At 38.2% G+C, this 23,796-nt stretch overlaps 1 protein-coding gene across 1 annotated transcript; it reads left to right on the plus strand.

The window, feature by feature from the left end:
• The first annotated feature begins 13,635 nt into the window (after positions 1-13,635).
• LOC140874336 (uncharacterized) lies at positions 13,636-14,256 on the plus strand. The gene is made up of 2 exons (XM_073277621.1): positions 13,636-13,959; positions 14,113-14,256. Exons 1-2 carry the CDS (start codon positions 13,636-13,638, stop codon positions 14,254-14,256), a joined length of 468 nt encoding a protein of 155 aa, XP_073133722.1.
• The last annotated feature ends 9,540 nt before the right edge of the window (positions 14,257-23,796 follow it).

Raw genomic sequence — 23,796 nt, forward strand, 5'->3', positions numbered from 1 at the left:
AGATGACATGTTTTACCATATAACAACCTAAATGGAGAAGTTCCTATAGGTGTTTTAAAAGCAGTTCGATAGGCCCATAACGCGTCATCTAATTTATTTGACCACTCTTTCCTGTTCGCATTCACAGTTTTCTCCAAAATTCTTTTCAATTCCCTATTAGAAATTTCAACTTGCCCACTAGTCTGGGGTGATAAGGTGTTGCCACCTTGTGAGTAACCCCATATTTTGTCAAAAGCTTCTCAAATTGCTGGTTACAAAAGTGGGTTCCTCCATCACTAATTATGGCTCTAGGGGTACCATATCTAGAAAATATGAATTTTTTTTAAAATTTTATAACCACCTTAGAGTCATTCGTCCTACAAGCTAGTGCTTCAACCCACTTAGACACATAATCGACCGCAACCAAAATATACTTGTTCCCTTCAGACACAGAAAACGGTCCCATGAAATCTATACCCCACACATCAAAAACTTCACATACAAAAATATTATTGAGGGGCATCTCATGTCTCCTAGAGATATTACCAACCTTCTGACAAGCATCACATAGGCAAAAGCATCCTTAAATAATGAAGGCCAATAAAATCCCGACTGAAGTACTTTGGCGGCGGTACGACCCGCACCGAAGTGACCTCCAGTCGGACCTGTGTGACAGTGTGAAAGTATAGATCTTACCTCTTCTGCTGGAATACACCTACGAATGATACCATCTGCACAAATCTTAAACAAAAACGGGTCTTCCCACAAAAAATATTTCAACTCGGAGAAGAATTTCTTCTTCTGTTGATAAGTTAAATGCGCGGGAATAAACTTACTTGACAGATAGTTAACGATATCTGCATACCATGGTAGGTTGGATACCTCAAACAACTGCTCATCTGGAAAATCATCATGGATCACCTGCGTTTCAGCGCCTTGATTTTCCAAACGAGAAAGGTGGTCCGCAACTTGATTTTCAGCTCCTTTCCTGTCAACAATTTTTAAATCAAATTCTTGCAATAGTAAAACCCAATGAATTAACCTGGGTTTAGCATCCTTTTTGCTCATCAAATACTTCAAGGCCGAGTGATCCGTGTGAACTATGACTTTGCTCCCCACCAAATAAGATCTGAACTTATCCAAGGCAAATACGACTGCGAGAAGCTCTTTTTCAGTAGTCGCATAATTCAGTTGGGTGGCTGACAGGGTGATACTGGCGTAGTAAATCACATGAAGTGCCTTGTCCCTCTTTTGTCCAAGCACGGCTCCCAATGCGGTGTCACTGGCGTCACACATCAACTCAAACGGCAGATTCCAATCAGGTGCTACTATCACCGGTGCAGTTGTTAATTTCTCCTTCAAAATTTTAAAAGCCTGCAAGCACTCAGCGGAAAAATTAAAAGGCACCTCTTTGATTAACAGATTAGTCAGGGTTTTAGCAATAGAAGAAAAATCTTTAATAAATCTCCTATAGAAACCAGCATGCCCAAGAAAACTCCTAATGCCCTTCAAATTTGCGGGAGGTGGAAGTTTTTCAATTACTTCAAGTTTTGCTCTGTCCACTTCCACAACTAACTCAGACACCTTATGGCCTAAAACAATGCCCTCTTTCACCATGAAGTGGCATTTTTCCCAATTCAATACCAAATTGCTCTCCTCACATCTCTGCAACACTTTTTTCAGATTAAACAAACATGCATCAAAAGATGATCCTACCACAGAGAAATCATCCATAAACACTTCTATGAACTTTTCAACCATATCATGAAAAATAGCCATCATACATCGCTGAAAAGTGGCAGGGGCATTACACAACCCAAATGGCATCCGTTTATATGCAAAAGTACCATAGGGACAAGTAAAAGTGGTTTTGTGTTGGTCCTCAGGAGCTATAGGAATTTGCATATATCCGGAATAACCATCCAAAAAACAATAAAACGCATGCCCTGCAAGTCGCTCAACCATCTGATCAATAAAGGGAAGGGGGAAGTGATCCTTACGGGTGGCATCATTCAATTTCCTATAATCTATGCAAACCCGCCACCCCGTAACAGTTCTTGTAGGAATCAATTCATTGTTGGAATTTTTAATTACAGTCATCCCTCCCTTTTTGGGCACTACTTGAGTTGGACTCACCCATTCACTATCAGATATAGGGTAGATAATACCTGCATCAAGGAGCTTGATTACCTCCTTTTTCACTACCTCTTGCATTGCTGGGTTAAGTCGCCTCTGTGGTTGAGTCGATGTCTTATGCTCCGCCTCCATCAAGATTTTGTGCATGCACATGGTTAGACTAATACCCTTGAGATCGGCCAAACTCCAACCTATGGATCTTATGTGTTCTCGGATCACACGCAGCAACTTTTCCTCCTCGCAACCTGTCAAAGAAGATGAACAAATTATTGGCAGTTTATCGTTCTTTAATAAATACAAATACTTCAAATGAGATGGAAGTGGTTTAAGTTCAAGATTAGGGGGCTCCTCGATGGATGGCTTCAGCGGTTTTGGAGTATGGTTGAGCTCTCCCATCTTGGTATTGATGAGTCTGTCGAAGGGTAGACTCCAATCCAAATACCGTGCTACTTCATGAACTTCCTCACTAACCTGTTCTTCATCAGTTGTACCTGTCAAACATATTTCTAATGGATCCACCGACAACTGTTCCTGCATAGAACACTCAACCAAATCATCAGTAACATCAATTCTGAAACAATCAGAATTGTCTGCAGGATATCGAATGCCATGAAAAACATTAAAAATTACTTTCTCATCATTCATACGCAATATCAATTCTCCCTTATGCACATCAATCAAAGCCTTTCCAGTGGCTAAAAATGGTCTACCCAAAATAAGAGGTATCTCACGATCCTCTTCCATATCAAGCACAACAAAATCTACTGGAAATATAAACTTATCAACCTTTACCAACACATCCTCTACAATTCCCCTTGGATATTTTATAGATCTATCAGCTAATTGTAGGGAAATAGTAGTTGGCTTAACTTCACCAATTCCTAGCTTTTCAAAACATGAATAAGGCATAAGATTTATACTTGCACCTAGATCACATAAAGCCTTATTAAAAAATGATTTTCCAATAGTGCATGGAATTGAAAAGCTATCGGGATCCTTAAGTTTTGGAGGGAGTTTATTTTGTAAAATGGTAGAACACTCCTCCGACAACTTAACAGTTTCAAAATCCACAAGTTTTCTTTTGTTAGACAAAATCTCTTTTAAAAATTTTGCATAACTAGGCATTTGAGCTAAAGCGTCTGCAAAGGGAATATTAATATGAATCTTTTTGAAAATCTCTAGAAATTTTGCAAATTGATTATCCAATTGCATTTGCTTTGCTCTCTGGGGGAAGGGAAGTTTACTCAAGTCAATCTTCTCAATAATAGATGAGTGAGAGGACTTACGTTTCTTGCCTGTAGGCGTGGAGTCTGCCTGCTTTGGTGCTTCATCCAGCTCTTTTTCCTTGACTAGGTCACTTGCTTCTTCATCCTCAGTATTCTTTGCATCATTATCTGCTTGCGATCTAATTACCGCCAGAATAGCATTGACATCCTTTGGATTCCTCTCAGTATTGCTAGGCAACGATCCTGCTTGCCTAGTTGATAACTGTGTAGCTATCTGACTCATCTATGTCTCTAATTTCTGTAACATTACCTCTTGATTCTGTAGACGGGTCTCAGTACCAGCTACATATTTCATCATAATTTCTTCAAAAGAGGGCTTCTTCTCTACTGGCTTCGATGTGTTAGCTGTAGGATCTGCAGCTTTCCAAGCAAAGTTTGGATGGTTTTTCCAGCCAGGATTGTAAGTGTTGCTGTATGGATTGTACTGCTGTCTCCCTTGATTTCCCATAAAGTTCGCTGCATCAACTTCAAATACTTGTTGTTCGTCAGGCTGTTGGACTTGCACTTGATTGGCTGAAGATGTCTGCATAACTGCCATCTGATGGGTAAGTGCATCGATCTTGGCATTAAGTGATGTTAGTGCATCGACTTCAAGAAATCCAGCTTTCCTCTCTTTTTTAGCATCTGGCCATCCAATGTTGCTCTCAGCCATATTTCCTATAATTTCCCATGCCTCTGCCGGTGTCTTTCTGAATAGGCTTCCGTTGGCAGCAGCATCTAACATGGATCGAACAGATTGATCAGCCCCATTGTAGAAAGTCTGAGTCTGCTGGCTTTGAGTGAGATTATGTTGAGGACACATCCTCAACATCTTTTTGAATCGAGTCCAAGCAGCATTTAACGATTCAGCTTCCTTCTGCCTGAATGATATGATATCAGAGAACAGTTTTGCCATCTTTGTGGGCGGAAAATATTTATTCAGAAAGATCTGAACAAGTTGATCCCATGTAGTAATAGAGCCAGCAGGCAGATCATCTAGCCATTCAGCAGCTTTTCCTTGTAGAGAGAATGAGAATAACCGCAGTCGCACTCCATCAGATGATACCCCATTCACCTTGAACGTGTCGCAGATCGACAGAAAACGCTCCAGATGAGCGTAAGGGTCTTCTACAGATGAACCCCCGAATCTAGCTTGCAATTGAATCAGCTGAATAGTAGAGGGCTTCAGCTCGAAATTGTTCGCCTCAACAGCGGGACGAACTATGCTAGATCCATAACCTTCAGTTGGCGGACGGATAATATCCCATACAGTACGGTTTTCTGCCATCTCTACTTCAGATTCAGATTCTGACTCTAGTTCAAGATTGAAAGATTTCTTAGCTTTTCGGATCATGCTAAGTGTGCGCTCGATCTCCAAATCAAGTGGTAGTAATGTCTTTGATCGAGTTTTATGCATACACAACAGAAGGTACCTGAAGATCACCAAGAAATTAAGGTCAGAATTTTAAGAAAGTAAGTAATGTCTAATCTCAAGTGAAATAAAAATTTTGATATCAAAAACAGTCCCCGGCAACGGCGCCAAAAACTTGACCGGCTTTTTCGGTATGAATAAATTCTACTGGCAAGTGAACCAGGTCAAATTATAATAAAGTGGACTAAGTTCCAGATGTCGAACCCACAGGGACTGTAAAAATATGATTACCAAAATCTATTTATCTCTACTTAATCTAGACTAATGAATAAAGATGATTTCAGATTTTAGATAAAAATAATAAAATTGCAATAATATCAAATTAATTAGAACGCAAATTAGAACGCAGTTGGAAACTTTGAATTACTTAAAATTTTGGAAAAGTTCGATCAAGGACACACGTAGGTACCAGACAATTCATGAAACAAGCAATCGATCTAAGATATCAGACTTAATCATAATTCACGGGAATTTTCCTAATTTGTTCGAAGGACTATTTCTAGAACAATCAAACCTATTCAAATCTTGATGAACTAATCTTTCGTAATTCTAATCAAATTTGAATGCATTATCACTGTGAAAATTCAGTTAACCCCTAAACCGCATAATGAAACCGAATTCTATTTCTAGTCAGTTTTACACTATGTTGAAAATCAAAGTGATCGAATTCGAAACCTCCTCTGTCGACTTGGAATCGATTAACAAGCAAACAAATAACTGGCCAAGAAATTTGTAAGACGAAGATAAATTTGATAATCAATAAAATCAATTAAGTCTGAAAATCTCAAATAAATAAACCAAGTTTTTTACATAAACTGTCTGGCCCAATCACGTGGCCTTGATCGAAAGAAGAAACTACTAACTAATAAACATGATTCAATAAACCAAGTTTTAAAACATAAAGTAAAAAAAATACTAGAATAAAAGAAAATCTGAAGAACTTTTCTCCCTAGCCGCCGCAAGCTTTTCCCGTACTCCAAAAAGATCCAAAAGTCCTTAACAAAGGCATCCAAATTCTATACATATGACCGCGCCCAATAAAATTCCTTCAAAATAATATTAAATTCGAAAACTAGGTCACGGACACGCGCGCGCGCGCCTAAGCAGTCTCGCGCGCGCGCAGCTTAAAAGAACAGTGACTTCAAATGCCTCGCGCGCGTGCGAGGAAAGAGCTCGCGCGCGCGCGACTTCTCTAGAGATTCTCTGGAAATTTCTTCGGCGCGCGCGCGGGACATGAGCTCGCCCGCGCGCGCCTTGCCCTGGAAACCTCTGACTTTTCCTTCTGCGCACGCGCGAGACTCTTTCTTGCGCTCGCGCGGCTTGGACGCACAGAAATCCCAAATTTTCTTTCATTTCCTACAAAATTCAACCAGGTGAATCCAAATCAAACACTTAACATAAAATGCTAACAAAACTTACGAAAACCACTTAAATGCATGCAAACTAAACATGAAATGCTATAAACTAATGCATACTAAACACACTTATCAACTCTCGCGCGCGCGCAGCTTAAAAGAACAGTGACTTCAAATGCCTCGCGCGCGTGCGAGGAAAGAGCTCGCGCGCGCGCGACTTCTCTAGAGATTCTCTGGAAATTTCTTCGGCGCGCGCGCGGGACATGAGCTCGCCCGCGCGCGCCTCGCCCTGGAAACCTCTGACTTTTCCTTCTGCGCACGCGCGAGACTCTTTTTCGCGCGCGCGCGGCTTGGACGCACAGAAATCCCAAATTTTCTTTCATTTCCTACAAAATTCAACCAGGTGAATCCAAATCAAACACATAACATAAAATGCTAACAAAACTTACGAAAATCACTTAAATGCATGCAAACTAAACATGAAATGCTATAAACTAATGCATACTAAACACACTTATCAATGGCACTACAAGAAAAATGGCCAAAGACAACGCTTTTTCCGCGTTGTTAATGTCCCCGAAAAAGCGTTGTCGTAGGCAATGTTGTAAAAGACCACGCTCAAAGACAACGCGGAAAAAGCGTTGTCGTTTCCAGAAATGACAACGCTTTTTAAGAGTTGTCTTTTATAAAAAGCGTTGTCGTTTCTGGAAAAGACAACGCTTTTTAAGTGTCGTTGTATTTGGAAAAGACAACGCTTCAAAAAAGCGTTGTCTTTTTTGGTAAAGACAACGCTTTAAGTTCAAATAAAAAACAAAAAAAAAAATTTAATTCACAAATTTTTAATATTATAAGTCACTCAAAATTCAAAAATTTGTAAAATAAAATTTAATATAGAGTCTTCCAATATTATAAATAATTCAAATAAAAACATAATCGAATTCTAATTTAATGAACACTAGAAAAAAACTATGCATTAATCTCGAAAAACTTTGATTCCTTCCTTCAGCACATGCTAGCATCCCGAGCTTTCATAAAAGCCGCAACAATCTCTTTTCCTTTAATTTGTATCTCCATACTGTAAATTATTAAAAATAAAAACAAACATAAAAAAAATATGAATAGATTAAAATGAAAAGTAAAGTTAAAAAGATATTTATCAGTAAAAGAACATGAACTACGACATAAAATTATCATTAAGAAAAGTACTCTAATGTTAAGCAATTCAATAACCCCTTCGAATCCCTTGAAATGCTATTGCGTGCATTGTCTGGATGTCATATCGCTCACAGACCCTTGTTCCATTTTCAGTCCACCACATATCTGCCTCTTTCTATGTGAAGTAATTTCTACTGTAGGAAACAACAAAACTGCTGAGTGGGGTGATCGAGGTAAACTAGTACAAATTATAAACGACCGTCTCTAAGCAAAACTGCATCTTTAAGTTTATACACATCACTTATACAAGATTCAGATCATGAACACCATTCTAAGCAGAGAACATAGAAAAGAAAAGAGTGCTCGTCATGACACAGTGAGAAGCATATAGTCATGCTTTCTCAGTCCACAACTTCAATATCTAAACCTTGTAGGATCCTAATAAGGCAAGTTAACAAAGAACATAATAAATACATACATATTGCAACATAATATCACTACACATTACAAAAATATAATGGCAGTATGTTAAAGTGCTTACTTTATTCTCTAGGTACTCTGCCCTTGTTGAGAGTGACTGGATGAGCGCATGTCTTTCCTATAAACATTTGATTAGTCTTAATATAGTTCAGTCCCAGTAATAGAAGAGAATAGATAGCTCATGAAGCACTAAACTTCAGGTATTCTTTACCAAAGTATTGTTGGTTTTGCAATAATAAAGAGTTTATTTAAAGAATTGGTTGATTCAGAAGTATCTTACATGTAAATATCAGAACACCTAGCACTCTGTTGCATAACAAAGATAATTTGATATTGCAAAACAAAGCGCTAGTTTAGAATGTTTTAGCATCATAGAATGATAAAAGTCTGCGAAAATAAAGAAAAGGATATCATTAATCAGCACCTCCTAAGAAATTTCATAGAGAGAATAAATTAGCATATATGTAGATACGGCTAGTTAGGTAGCTTTAAATATTGGTTAATATAATTTTATGTCTCAGTAGTTGCTTTTCTACACCTCCTTTCAAACCAAAAGATGGAATTATTCTTCATGCCACAGTGTGAGAAATGGCTGGAATTACAATATTCCAAGAATAATAAATTTGAAAGCATACCTTCACCCAAAGAGCCGAGCAATCAAAATTGGTCAAAAAAAACTTGTGTGCATTCATGTTGAAAGAGTCAGCTTCCTCAACTCCATCTAAGTAGGGACGAAACTCTGGGCAGATACAAGTACTTCCAGCATAAGCAGCATCCACATGAAACCATAGCCCATTACTCTGTATGTCGTCATGCATGCAGTAGAAGTGCTTTTATCCTTTTTGTAATGTTCAGATTAAAGACGACCCATCTTTATGAGTAATAATGAAAACCATCAGACCAGGACAGATTCTTACCTTGTAAGTCCGAGTTTTTGTAAACTTTTCTAGTTGAACACTCTCAGACTTTTAACACAAGCGATTTGCTCTCTAAGCTAACCTCACCAAGAAAATGGACAAACCCAAGTGAAGCCTGCTTGGCTTAGATACGTACACCAAATTCTGTCTCAACGAGTGATGCCTTTTCCATTTCTCAATTAAAAATGTGGGTGCTTTAACAGGTTGATTGATACCACAAAATGATAAATTGTTGACAGATAGGAATACTGCGGAATTTAGTGGAGGGGCTATCTCTGAACTTGAGAGGCGTGCTTTCATGATTAAAACAAGATTTAACATTTGAACATCAACATTTTAATCTCAGTTGGGAATTCTTCAAAGGGATACTTGCTACTTGCCGTTGAGTTCAATACAAACATGGTATTAGTTGATCATTAGGGGAGACGTTTATGAACATATGAGACCTCTTGATTCAAAATGTTTCAAAAAATTGAGCCCGTACGAATAACAGCCTCTCTCATGATACTGCCACTTGTACAAATAACATAACCACCGGAAAATATATGTTTTCCAGGAGCATAAAAATGTAAATCTGTCTCAGTACTGTGCAAAACTCACCTGTGAAATCTTCCCCAATGCAAGCAGAGGATCTACAGCTGCTGATGATGTAGTACCAACCTGCCAATGAAAAGATACGTTATTCTCTTCGCAATAAACTCTCAGTATTCTTTAAAAAGAATTGAGTGCGACATTCATTTCATATATGGTGATCAAGAACGATATTTTGTTCTAAACTAACTGGTTGTTTCTTGAATAATTAAGCAAACAATGTGTCAAATCTCTCGTGAAGTCAACTTACTAATTGCCAACTTTACATGATGCTGAACAAAGTACACACCTGAACCTCAGAAAACTCACATAAGAATTTCTTTGATATCAAAACTGTGCAATTTATGAGCAGAACTTTACAATTCTCATACAATCACATTAGGCAACTGTCATGAGTTCAAATACCTTAAAATCACTTGGGAAGAGGCAACACCACAGCCGATCATAAGTGAGGAGAGAACATAACAGGTTGTGATCTTTAAATACATTAGTTAAATTTGTCCCAATTGTGAAGAATAAAATGCATAGCACTTAAAAACCTGAGGTAGTCATTACTTAAAGAGACAGTTCTTAAAGATATTTCACTTTGTATTTACACATCAAAACCACAAATTTGCAGTTTAAGAATTTGCTTTAGTTAAAATACAAAAGTCATAACAGAGTCCTCGGTCAATGGAAAAGACTATTGCTCTAAAATAAATTGAAGAACAAATGGAGCACATGGGGAGAACAATAAATAAATAACACAAAAAGTTCCCATTTTAATTTTTTTCTTAGTTTCCTTACAGTAGCACACAAGAAGAAAGGAATTAAACCCAAGGCTATGTCAGGAGAAAGAGCATATTCGGTGGAAGAATCGGTTTCCAGAATCCGGATATTTTCTGGGTAAATAACTCCAATATGTCAGAGAAATAAAACAAACAAATTGGCACCAATAAGAGTTAAATGAGCAGAGTTTACATGATGAGTTGATAAACAAAACGTTTTAAGCAAAGATTTCCAGTTTTATGTATTTCCAAAATATTAATACATTGCTCACTCGTTTTGCAAGTATTAGGATTGGAAACCATCAAGCATTGTTAATATGCAGACTGCTGCCAATTATCCAACTTCATTAAGATTAACATGGAATATAGACTAGTATAATCACATGTACTATAGGACGTGCTAGCTTATATTAAGTATTCAAAATCCACCTTGCAGGCTTTCTGCAGAGAAGCATGAGTTTGATCAGAGCAATAGACCACAGGCTTCCTTATGGTGTCTTTCCCAACCTTTCTCAAAATTTTATCTCGAGCAGCCAAAAACACAACCAAAATGGCTTTACTTGCAGTGCCCTGTATCACGCCACCACCATGTCCTAGAACTCGACTCCCAATCATAAACAACTTTGCATGTCCAATAAATTTTCAAAAAAATAGGCATATAAAAAATCTTGTATAAGTAAAAAGATAGTGCATGTTTTTAGAAAAGATTTTTTCTACTAAATTAAGCTTTAAAAAAAACAAGATGAGGCTTTCAGAACCAAGTTTTAGAGAGAAAAAAAATTATGTTTAGAAAATCATTTTTCCATAAATCAAAATTATATTTTTAGGTAAGTCCAACTTTACATGCTGGTTTGTTTGGATATTTCCCATAACAAAGAACCAAAATAATCGTTTTGGAAAGTTTGATCAAATTCTTCTCCATGCAAACAGATCGAGCATATTTGGTTGTACAAAACGTTAGTTGAACTATTTTTGTCTAAGAGGTAGGACTTTTCCATGAGATAGCTTTGCTTTCTTTCTTTTAGGGGGGAAAAAACCTTCTCTAAGCACTAACATTCAAAGATGTCTTAGTAGCACGGGTAAGTGATATAGATACTTGTTGAAAGGAAAGCATCAGGTAGCTTAAGTGCTTTGCCAAGCCAATAACAGTAACAAACACATGAAAGTTACCTTCATCCTGCTGTTCGCCATCATTTTCAATCCTTGATTCCTTTCTTCTCAGCTGAAAGCAATATTGGATTTTGAATACGAATAAAGGTACACAAAACACGTTTATATATATGGGTTTCTTGGTCATGCTGATGAGTCTACAAGAAGATCAAAATGTTGAGCGATTTACTATATTTTATGATAGAATACCGTACGCGGTGGTCTTCTCTGGAAAAAGCCTATAAACAAGCCCAAAACCTTCAATTAAAAGCTAAAGGAATTTTTATCACAAATCCTTCCAATCCCTTGGGTACCACAATAACTATAAATTAACTCAATCTCATTATCAACTTTGCCATTAACCAAGACATCCACATAGTAAGCGATGAAATCTATACAGGCACCGTTTTCTAAATCTTGCTTCATATCCCACATATGAGCTTCATATCTTCCTGTCCGTCTATGTATGCAAGAACCACCATCATCAAAATCAGATTGATCAACTTTTTTCTGTCCAAGAAAAGAAAAAAATAAGAAAGGTTCTCGACATTAATTTAAAGAAGTGAAAAACAAATGAAATCAGTACCTAGTAACGCCTCTGTAGATGGAAGTTCTTTCAACAAAAGTATCAGAAATTTTCTTGGAACTATCGGAGTCAACAGAAACATTGGTTTTGCAACTGGTATTGTCAGTGAACAAACCATTTTTACTATTAACTCCTAAAGATAAAGCATTGGTTGTAGCAGTAAAAGGGAAGTTCTATCATATCATTACAACTCGTAACAATTGTTAATTAACAAAAATGTAGGCTCAAGACATATATACCTTGTCAAGCTGTTGAACCTCGGTGTTCCCATTAAACAATGGTTTCTTTGATAATAGTTCAGCCATTATGCATCCTCGCGACCACATGTCAATTGCAGTCGAATATGGTTTAGCTCCCAAAAGAAGTTCCGGCGCTCTAAAAGAAAACTTATAATTTAGTTCCAAGTTTAAAATGTTAAAAAAAAATTGTGAAATATAACATAGAATAATACTGGGGTTACAGCAACTCTGATTCAGGGAAAAATCAATTCCTTTGTCATATAGCCGCAAACAAACAACTATGTGCGTAAAAATAAGCTCACTTGTACCGTAAAAAAATGAATATTTGGTTAAAAACTGAACCCAAGCTCAAATAATTCCTAATACTCGAAGAAAGCAACTGGAATATTTTGAATCTAAACTAAAAGACCACGAAACAACCTGAAATCAGAGAAAAAATTGCCAACAATATAAGATGAACAATGCGCAGTCCCGTCGCAATCTAGTCGCAGAAATCGAGATTTGAAACTCAAGATTCAAGTTTAGATCGAAGCTTGCAGCTAATTCCATTTTCCAGCCGGGTTTGTATATTCAAAAACATGGGTTTGTATATTCAAAAAATCACAAAATTCAAAAAAACCAGAAACAAATCACTAAAAGCGTTCACTAATATATGAAACTCACTCTGTATTTGCCGCAACTATCGAAGCAATAACACCTGAAGAACGAATAACAACAACTCGCACAAGTATGGTCTAACAGGGGAGACGACTTTGAATCTTCAGGTCACGATTTCTTGCTAGATTGGCATCAAAAAGAAGCTTAGGATGAGCTCTAACCAAATTCTAGCTCCAATAACAGATTTCCGATGCCCATGGCAGCGAATCAAAGACAAGAAATGGGTGGCTAGGGTTGGGTCATGGTGGAATCGTGAGAGCACGAGAGAGAATGATTTTTCTTATCCTAAGATGGGCGTCTCGGAGGTCACAGGAAAAATATTCTGATGAATCGAGCAAGACAGCAGATTTTGATTTGAAAGAGAGAAAAAAGAGAGAGGGGTCGGAGAAGGTGATCGAGAAGAAGTGTGGGGATTTTGGGTATATTTCTCACGTAAAGGCAGGTGCAATAATATTTATTTTAAGTTTTTATTTTAAATAAAAATAATAGTTTTTCTACAACACTTTTTTAAAAAGTGTTGTCATACATAGAAAAAAAAACGCTCATAAACAACACTTTTAAAAGCGTTGTCTTTGACCTAAAAAAAACGCTAATAGACAATGCTTTTTTAAAAAAGCGTTGTCTTTGATGAATAAAAAATATATAACGACAACGCTTTTCACTAAAAGCGTTGTCTTTTAAAAAACGACACACTTTTCACAAAAAGAGTTGTCTTTTAAGTGTTGTGTTTGTGCATTTTTGTTGTAGTTTGGAATTCCGTTGAGTATTGTCAGCGACAGAGATCCGAGGTTTACCTCTAGGTTTTGGGGTAGCTTCCAGCGAGCTCTTGGCACTACTCTGAGTTTGAGTACCGCCTACCACCCGAAGACCGACGGGCAGAGTGAGAGGACTATTCGTACTCTCGTGGATATGATTCGAGCTACATTCATGGATTTTGGTCCAGCATGGCATGACCACTTGACGTTAGTGGAGTTTTCTTATAACAACAGTTACCACAGCAGCATTGGCATGGTACCATTCGAGGCCTTATACGGACGCCGCTGTCGTACGCCTTTGTTTTGGGACAAAGTTGGCGAACTTCAAGTCGAAGGTCCACAGATGATTCAGCAGATGACCGATGCAGTGGAGATGATTTTTAAGAGGATTAAGGTAGCCCAGGATCGACAGGATAGCTACGCTAACACTCACCACAGACCATTACATTTCGAGGTGGGGGAAAATGTGTTCCTGCGAGTGTCACCTTTTTGGAAGGTGATGAGATTTGGACTCAAGGGCAAGTTGTCGCCGAGATTTATCGGTCCGTTCGAGATTCTTGAGAAAGTTGGAGACGTGGCTTATCGTCTAGCTTTGCCACCTTATCTTTCCAGTATCCATGATGTGTTTCACGTGTCTTTGTTGAGGCAGTACGTGGCGGATGAGTCGCACATCTTGCATCCAACTGAGGTGCAATTGGATCAGGATTTGTCCTACGTAGAGAGACCTCTCAGGATTCTTGACAGGAAGGACAAGGTGCTACGCAATAAGAGCATACCCTTGGTGATGGTGTAGTGGCAGCGCAGAGGTACAAAGGAGGCTACTTGGGAGATAGAGATTCGGATGCGAGCTGAGCATCCGGAGTTGTTTTGATGTTTTGTAATTTTCTTTGTAAGAAAGATTTGTAATGTTCAGTTGTAATAAAAAGTATTGTTTGACTTTTCGAGTTTTCCTCTAGACTTAAATTTCGAGAATGAAATTTTTTAAGTGGGGGAGAATGTAGTGACCCATAACTAATTAAAGGTAATTAAGGGATTAATCAACGCAAAATAAGAAATTAGGGTCATGATGGGAACGGAAGCTCCGATAATATTACGTCAGCCATGACATGTGAGACAACGGAAGCTCCAATCTGGAACAGAGGTTCCGATTTTGCTTATCCATGGCCAGCCAGTGAGGAACTGACACGTGGCAGATGAGGGAGATTGGAAGCTCCGATGGCGCATCGGAGGTTCCGGTAGTGTCCTATTTATAGGGGTGCCGAGGGTCATTTTCAAATGGACCATTTTCCCTCGTCTATTCTATACTTAGTTCCTTTAGTCGGTTTTAAGGGTTTCTAGGCGTCTTTTTTAGGATCCAGAAGTGGAATAGCGATCCCGACATTGTAGCGGAGCTTTGGCCTAGTTTCGAGGCTATCGACAGCAAAGGGCTGACGACGGACGCAGGTATAACTTTGGCTTCCTAAAAATATTTAAGAGTATACAATAGCTTAGTTAAGGCTTTTAGAGCTTAATTATTGATGCATGGGTAATTGCATTGTAGTAGCAGTAGACTGGACTAGTAGGCTTGGAGTTTAGACCAGTGGTGCTAGGAATTGCCTGCAATTGTTAGAGGTACGTAAGTACTGACCGAGATAGCCGAGATGATATATATGCTTATATGTTGCATGAGTATGTGTTATATGTTTTACCATGTTTTACGGCTTGCATCTGGTATGATGTGATTCATTGATAGTTTCCATCGGTGAGGGGTTACTCCTTATGGATTCATGTCTGGGGAGACTTAGTCCCTGGTTTTGCTATCACTAAGAGAGGCCACGACTGTGAGACCTCGTTTCTAAACAACTAATCTCGGACAAAACAACCAAAGACATAAAAAAAAAAAATTTTAAAAAGGACGATCGCGCGCCCGTGCTCTCAGAACACGTGCCCGCGCCCTAACCTCGCCAAGAGGCCGCACGCCCGCGCCATCCTCTCGCCCAGAAATCAAAGGCACCGAAAAAAAATCCAACCAAACCTAAAAACTTACATTTAAAATATCTAATAAGACAACAACAATACAAGAACAGTTTAGGGAAGAAAAACATTCGATTCGGTAGTACGTACATCGATTCTTGCTTACAATACAACACAAGAAGTTCGAATGACAAAACATGATCGCAAAACATAAACTAGATTGACATGCTGATTCGACTTCTAAACGAGTCTCACAACTATCTCACGCTAACCAGGTCTACGCTAACTTGATCCTGCCCCTCCTGTTGCCAAGTACACATACAAAACAAAGCAACAGCCGGATAAACCGGTGAGAACTATATTCCCAGCAAAAGCAACATAACACGTAATACAATCAATCAACATGCTTCCAAGGCAATACATAATCAAATAACAACGTAATGAAATGCATGTCTTTAAATCGGGATATCAATTCTAATAAACGAGAGATTTCTGCTGTGCTTTTTGGGATCCCGAGGATGAGATCACGTGACAACTCACCGACTCTCCCAATCGAGGTGGTGCCACGTATCCCACTCCTCTAGACTTTGAGCAACTATAATGAGAATTCTAGCACTAGGCGCAACGACTACGTCCTAGGCCACTCGACTATAGCTCCCAAACGTCTAACAAAAGAGCTGTTCTGCCCATCGAAACAATAGTGCTGGCTCAATATGAATGCATATGGGAACAAAAAGGAACTTAGCCATATAATTCATTCAAATAATCAACAAAATACAGGTTCCATAAAATAGAACCAGTATCAATGCAATATGTGATTTTAAGGGAAACTCGAAAACCAACTGTCCCGAGTATGCTATCCCGCACAACGATGACTGCTTTTACCTTTCAAGGCAAGTAGTTCCAACTCTGGAAAAGCTACAACAAAAGATTGTATCAACAACTGATAAGTGTATTTTATACACTTAATTTATATATGATTTAATTGTTAAATATTTGTTTCGAGCAGATTTATGTGGGTATTTTGTTATTTTTGTGTTTACAGCGAATTATGGAATTTTGTGGAGAAAAGAATAATTATTGAATTTATTTGGAGAAATAAATTAAAGAGAAAAGAATTGAGAAAGTTGAGAAGAAAATAGAAGAAACATACAGAAGAGAAGAAGAGAAAGAATGAACAGTGTTGGGTTTCTTATTGGGCTTTAAAAGTCAGCGCTTAATTTAGCGCTAATGAGGAGAGAAAGAAGAGCTAACGCGCATAATTGAAGATTTGAAAATTCGAGTTGAAGGCGCGCCCGCGCCGTTCTTAGAGCGCCCGCCCTGTAGCTGTTTGGAAAGTTTTATTATTTCGGGTAATTTTTATGGGCTTGTTTTTGTGGGCTTTTGCTGAGCGATATAAAAGAGATTCTTTGTCAGACAACTTGAGGAGAGCCGCCACAATATTTTACACGCACATCAGAGAATTGATCGTGATTGGCTGAGGATTTTTCTGGAGCTTAACTTGAAGAACGAAGACGGAGTTTGATAGTCCGGACACGGCGTCGACGACGGATTTGTTTCTTATCTTTTATTTAATTCTGAACATGTTTGGATTTATTATTTATTTTTTTCAGAATTTTATTATGAACTAATTTTTATAGTCTAGAGGTCGGATGGAACCTGGTGTAGACGCTTTCATGAATTTTTGATTTTATTGAATTGAGTTTCTTCTAGATTAATTGTTTTTTCTAGAAATGATTTTCTTTTCAATTATCTGATCAATAATTGATTTGTTATATTTATTTGAAATCATTGCTCAGGAGAGGGGATTTTGAATAGGACATTAAAAAATACATTGCTAATTATTTATACAGCTCGGGAGAGTGTATGATTTTAACAGAGCTTTTAAAAAGAACATTGTTTTGTGATAGATCACTGCGATAAATTCTTAATAGGGATATTGAAATTTAGTTGTAGTTGATAAACATTATTTGTTGCTCGGGAGAGGGAAATAATAAACTTAAGTGTTCTTGGTTATTAATTGATTGGAATTCATGAAGATTAATTAATTAGAATTGATTGTTGTTGAAACCAGGTGAAATCTATACCTCTAGACCATTTTTTCTCTGATTTATTTTTAATCTGAAAGTTGTGTGCGTGCTTTTAAATCTCTTAATTATTTTATTTTTATTGCAAAATTCTTGATTATTGATTTTCTAGATAAAATTTAGACTATTTTAATTACAAGTACTAAATATTTTCATTTTACTCCCTGTGGGTTCGATATCTGAATTAATCACTATATTAAAACTTGACACTCGTACGCTTGCGAGGAATTTTCACAACAAGTTTTTGGCGCCGTTGCCGGGGAGTAAATTTTGATTATTTTTTAGTCTTGTTACCAATTAGTCTAGATTTTAATTTAGAGTTTTTTATTTTTATTTTTTTTGTTACTAATTAATTGTTTCTTATTTTTAATTGCAGTCTATGCGACGATCTCAAAGTGCTAATTCTCTAATGTTTGATCCGAAGATCGAGCGCACTGCACGTGCTTTAAGACGAGCTAGAAGAGAAGAAATTGAAAGAATGGCTGAACAAGAAGCAAATCAAGCTCCCCTAGTGCCTATTAGAGATCACTTCAGACCGACGATCCAGGCTCACTATTCTGGAATCGCTCGAGGAACTATCAATGCAAACAATTTTGAGCTGAAGCCTGCATTGATCAACATGGTTCAACAGAACCAATTTAATGGGAGCGCCACTGCCGATCCTTATCTACACCTACGCACCTTTTTGGAGATAACCGATACGGTAAAAATTAATGGTGTGTCTGAGGATATTATACGCTTACGCTTGTTTCCGTTTTCTCTCAGGGATCAAGCCAGAAGTTGGTTGCAATCACTGCCGCTTGGAAGCATCACTACTTGGGAGGGGATGTCAGAAAAATTTCTTGCAAAATATTTTCCTTCTGCCAAAACCACCCAACTGAAGATCGAGATCAGCACCTTCCGGCAGATGGACACTGAACAGTTATACGAGGCGTGGGAAAGGTATAAATAATTATTAACACGTTGTCCTAACCACAATTTTGCAGATTGGGAACAGATCGAGTGGTTTTACAACGGACTGAATGCGCCTACAAGGATGAATGTCGATTCTGCTGCTGGAGGTACTATATTTTCGAAGGATCATGTTCAGGCTTATGATATGTTGGAGGAGATGACGGTCAATAGTTTCCAATGGCCATCTGAGTGTATAGGAGTAAAGAAGCCAGCTGGAGTGTATGCAGTGGATCCTCTCACGTCCATCACTGCTCAATTATCTGCACTGACTACACAGGTAGCTTCTTTGAATAAAATTAATGTTGCAGATTCAACTGGAGTTGAAGGATCACCGGCCATAGAGCAAGTCAATTATATAAATCCAAATGGCTACCGAGGATATGGAGGCTATAGAGGTAACCCTGCCCCAAATACTTATCATCCTAGCTTGCGTAATCATGAAAATTTTTCGTATGCTAACAATAAAAATGTGCTGAATCCTTCGGGATTCAATACAAACAAAGATGAGGGTAAGCAGTCGTTGGAGGATGTGGTTAGTACTTTTGTGCAGGAATCAGGTAAGAGGATGGCGAGAACTGAGTCTCGACTTGACAGTTTGAGACGCACATGGCCAACATGGGCGCAGTGTTACAATCCATGGAGACTAGTATTGGGCAGTTGGCGAACGCACTGAAGGACAACAATCGCGGCCAGTTCCCTAGCAATACTGAGGTGAATCCCAAGGAGCAGTGCACTGCCATCGAAGTGCGGAGTGCCAAAGACAATGGAGTCCAAATTCCTACTGTTGCGGATAAGAAACTTAAGGAAAAAGTTGAGGAGAAAGAGAAGGAGCTTGAATCTGAGCCAAAACCGATGTACAAGCCTTCACTTCCATACCCGCAAAGGTTCAAGAAGAAAGTATTGGACGAGCAGTTCTCCAAGTTCTTGGAGATTTTCAAGAAAATTCACATCAACATCCTCTTTGCTGAAGCTTTGGAGCAAATGCCGAACTACGCAAAATTCATCAAAGAGGCGATGTCCAAGAAAAGGATACTTCAAGAGAACGAGGTAGTGAATTTAACGGAAGAGTTCAGTGCGGTGCTCCAAAAGAAGATGCCACAAAAGCTTAAGGATCCAGGGAGTTTTACTATTCCTTGCACTATTGGCTCTTCTTATTTTAATAATGCACTTTGCGATTTAGGAGCTAACATTAATCTCATGCCTTTGACTGTTTTCAGGAGCTTAGGACTTGGTGAGGTGAAGCCCACCATGATCGCGTTGCAGTTGGCTGATCGATCTATCACATATCCGCTTGGAATCATTGAAGATGTTTTGGTAAAAGTAGATAAATTTATTTTTCCAGCGGATTTTTTTGTGTTAGATATGGAGGAGGATGCAAACATGCCCCTGATATTGGGGAGACCTTTCTTGGACACTGCCGATGCCAAGATAGAGGTGAAGAGAGGTGCATTGTCAATGGGTGTGGACGGTGAGAGTGTAATTTTTAATATATTCATGAAGTCATCTAACACCCCTATTGAAAAATTATGCTTGATAGAGTCGGTTATGAATAGAAAGGGTCATTCAAAAGCCGACATTGCGATTGATTCATCGAACGAGAGAGCGCCAAAACCACCAAAGAAGGCCACGAAAAAAGCAAAATTTAAAAGGCGGTTCGTGGAATTTATTTGGCGAGTGAAAGAGAAGGGGAAGAATTAATCCCGTGAAAGTCGGGCTGACGACTTTAAACCAAGCGCTACTTGGGAGGCAACCCAAGCATTTTCTTTTATTTTAATTTATTTGTTTTTATTTTTAGTTTATTTAATTTTTGTTATTTAATTGTTTTAAGTATTTTATTTTTTTAATTTTATTTTCAATTTTTTAAGCTTAATTTTTCTTAATTTTCAAAATTTTTCAGGCTCTAGAAATCTCAAAGTCGAGCAGACGGCGAGCCCGCCCCATTTATCTGAGCGCCCGCGCCTTACCTGGACGAAATTGGAGTTATTTTGCGACTTAAAGGCGCGCCCGCGCTACCCCTGCTGAGCGCCCGCGCTTCCGTTGCGCCACACTAAGTCAAGAACAGCGCTGCACCTAGCGCTATCATGCAACTCAAGAATGTTCCATTAAGCGCTATCGCGCTCCCTCTACCGCTCAAATTTAAGCGCTATCGCGCATCACTTTCAAGCGACAACAACCAACTCCATCAGCGCTACAACAAGCGCTAGCGCGCCTCTTCACCCCTCATCAGCGCTCCACCAAGAGTTAACGCGCATCCAGCCTCCCCATCTTCACTTCTCCTCATGCGCAATAGCACCCTCCATCTGCTCTCACCCTAGCGCTATCGCGCGTCTCAGCTCTCCATTAGCGCAGCAACCATGCGGGCAGCAATCCCTCCAACAAGCGCAAACCACTAGCAGGTCCACCATTAGCGCGATTGCGCCTCTCCATGCGCCATCCAGCTCCTCATCAGCGCATCCTCATAGTGCAGATCACCACAACTCACGTTGCTACTCCACCATTCTAGCTGCTACTCTCCATGCGCAGCATATAGCGCTATCGCACCACCCCATATCACCATCAGTGTAGCTTCTCCTCAGCCCTTCACTTTGCGCACACAGCTCACCATCAGAGCTGCAGTCAGTGCAAACGTGCAGCCTTCTCTACACCATGCGCATATTTCAAGCGCAAACAATCCTAAGCTGAAGTTTTCCATGCGCTAACAACCGTCCAAGCTGCACTCTACATTATGAGCGATCGAGTCTCATCAGCAGCCTTCTCTACACCATGTGCCAACTTATTCGTCAATGGCACCACTTCTGTGCATCATCAAAGCTCCGGAACAGCGCATGATGCCTCGCACTCTTCCTTATTTTCCCATACATTAAGCGAGATATATTGTATTGCATGGTTTGCGTTTAATTTTTTTGTGTTTTAAATCATGTGCATGTATTCTTTTCAGGTTGAATTGAACGTTCATGTCGTGCTCATCTTCAAATCACCTCTCAAATAGTCTTGAGGTTGCGAGTTATTTTAGTGGAAATTTTGATAATGCCGGGTCCTGATGCTCGGTGTCGAAGGTATGAGTCCCTTGTTCTTTTTATTGTTTTTAATCATTAGGGACAATGATTACATTAAGTTTGGGGGGGTGAATCAATGTTTGATTTAGTTGTTTGGTTGAAAGTTGAGTTTTGAATTTCATAGATAAAATTTTTGTTGAGTTTAGTTGTTTTTGGTTGAGTTGAGTTGAATTTAAAAGAAGTTGAGAAATATTGGATGCATGGCTGATGAAAAATATTTTTGTGCTATAACTGAAATCCATGATTGTCTACCTATCTGACAAATATTTTTGAAAATATGGAACCAATTAGATGAACAATTTCCTATATACTCTGTGATTAATACTTGAATCTGATTTTTGAGACATACAGACATAGATATGATTGAGGCATTGTTTGAAATTTTTGGGCCTAATTTTCATTGAATTTATCTTTAGATGCCTATTTGAGCCTACACTTGTATATTAGTACATTGAGGTACGAGAAAATCTGATTTTTTTGTGAAAATCATCGTTAACTGCTGATGATTATTTTTTCTGCACTGATTGAGATTTGTATGATTTAATTGTGGATTGAGACTTGTCTAGAACTAGTTCGAACACTCTTCGAGGCGAAATACTGGCAAAACTGAGATTAGGAATGATTTAGGCAATTTTTTTGAATTCGTTTGAGCCTTTCAAGCTACCTATTAATATGTTATCCCTAGTACCTTGTTGAACTTTATTGAAAATCGCATGGCATGCATGTAAACGTGTGATTAAACCCCCATTCGTCATTATTTCAAGGTCCTACATTGACTACCTGAATAGCCTATACACTATTTCCTACCTTTAAGGGAGTAATTTGAATGCTAAAATGTTTATGCTCCTAGTTTTATTTGTGAGAAAAAGGATTGGTGTGGTGGATGAATTGAAAAGATGAAAAGAGGTAGTAGAAAAAAGAGTTAAAAAATGTGGTTGAAAAAGTTGTGAAAGAAAAAAAAAATTTGTGAGAGAGTTGTGAAAAAGCTGAGAAATGAAATGAAGAGAAATAGAAGTGGAATTGTGAATGAAAAAGGAGTCGTAATTGAGCATAAAATTATGAATTACTCCTTATTTTTGAATTTTTATCCTTCATTTGTAGCCATGAGCCAGGCCTTACATTATAAGCTGAATAAGTCCTAGTGACCGAGTCTCAGTTGCCCAATATACTAGTGGAGTTGCGAGAATTTAGCCTATGGACTGTTGATTGATGTTTTTAATGATTATGAATTTTGATCTAAACACTTACACGTTTATTCGTTGCATTTACCTATTTGTGAGTATTTTTTATTTATATCCTATTTTTGATCCTATTGCTACCTTGAAAAGACCTCATGATCTATGAATGTTTGAATTGAATTCGGATGAAGGTGTTTTGAAACGTGAGTTGCGGAGATTGTGAGTTTATGCGATTATTTTGTTCTGGCTGAAACTTTCAAGTGTTAGTAGGTTGGATATGATTGGATTTGATATTTTTGAAATCATTGTTGATGTTATTGCTCCATAATATTTCTTGACTATTCTTGTTGGTTTTTGAGAGAATGAGTTTTTGGAATTTAATAATTTTGCTCGGAACTAGCAAAAGTCTAAGTTTGGGGGTATTTGATAAGTGTATTTTATACACTTAATTTATATATGATTTAATTGTTAAATATTTGTTTCGAGCAGATTTATGTGGGTATTTTGTTGTTTTTGTGTTTACAGCGAATTATGGAATTTTGTGGAGAAAAGAATAATTATTGAATTTATTTGGAGAAATAAATTAAAGAGAAAATAATTGAGAAAGTTGAGAAGAAAATAGAAGAAACGTACAGAAGAGAAGAAGAGAAAGAATGAACAGTGTTGGGTTTCTTATTGGGCTTTAAAAGTCAGCGCTTAATTTAGCGCTAATGAGGAGAGAAAGAAGAGCTAACGCGCATAATTGAAGATTTGAAAATTCAAGTTGAAGGCGCGCCCGCGCCGTTCTTAGAGCGCCCGCCCTGTAGCTGTTTGGAAAGTTTTATTATTTAAGGTAATTTTTATGGGCTTGTTTTTGTGGGCTTTTGCTGAGCGATATAAAAGAGATTCTTTGTCAGACAACTTGAGGAGAGCCGCCACAATATTTTACACGCACATCAGAGAATTGATCGTGATTGGCTGAGGATTTTTCTGGAGCTTAACTTGAAGAACGAAGACGGAGTTTGATAGTCCGGACACGGCGTCGACGACGGATTTGTTTCTTATCTTTTATTTAATTCTGAACATGTTTGGATTTATTATTTATTGTTTTCAGAATTTTATTATG

This window comes from Henckelia pumila, chromosome 1, assembly GCF_033568475.1.
Source record: "Henckelia pumila isolate YLH828 chromosome 1, ASM3356847v2, whole genome shotgun sequence".
In the NCBI taxonomy this organism is placed as follows: domain Eukaryota; kingdom Viridiplantae; phylum Streptophyta; class Magnoliopsida; order Lamiales; family Gesneriaceae; genus Henckelia; species Henckelia pumila.

Coding starts and splice junctions, on each gene's coding strand:
- LOC140874336 (XM_073277621.1), top strand. CDS start 13,636: ATGGATTTTGGTCCAGCATGGCATGACCACTTGACGTTAGTGGAGTTT. Junction 13,960..14,112: donor GAGTGTCACCTTTTTGGAAG/GTGATGAGATTT, acceptor TTGTTGAGGCAG/TACGTGGCGGATGAGTCGCA.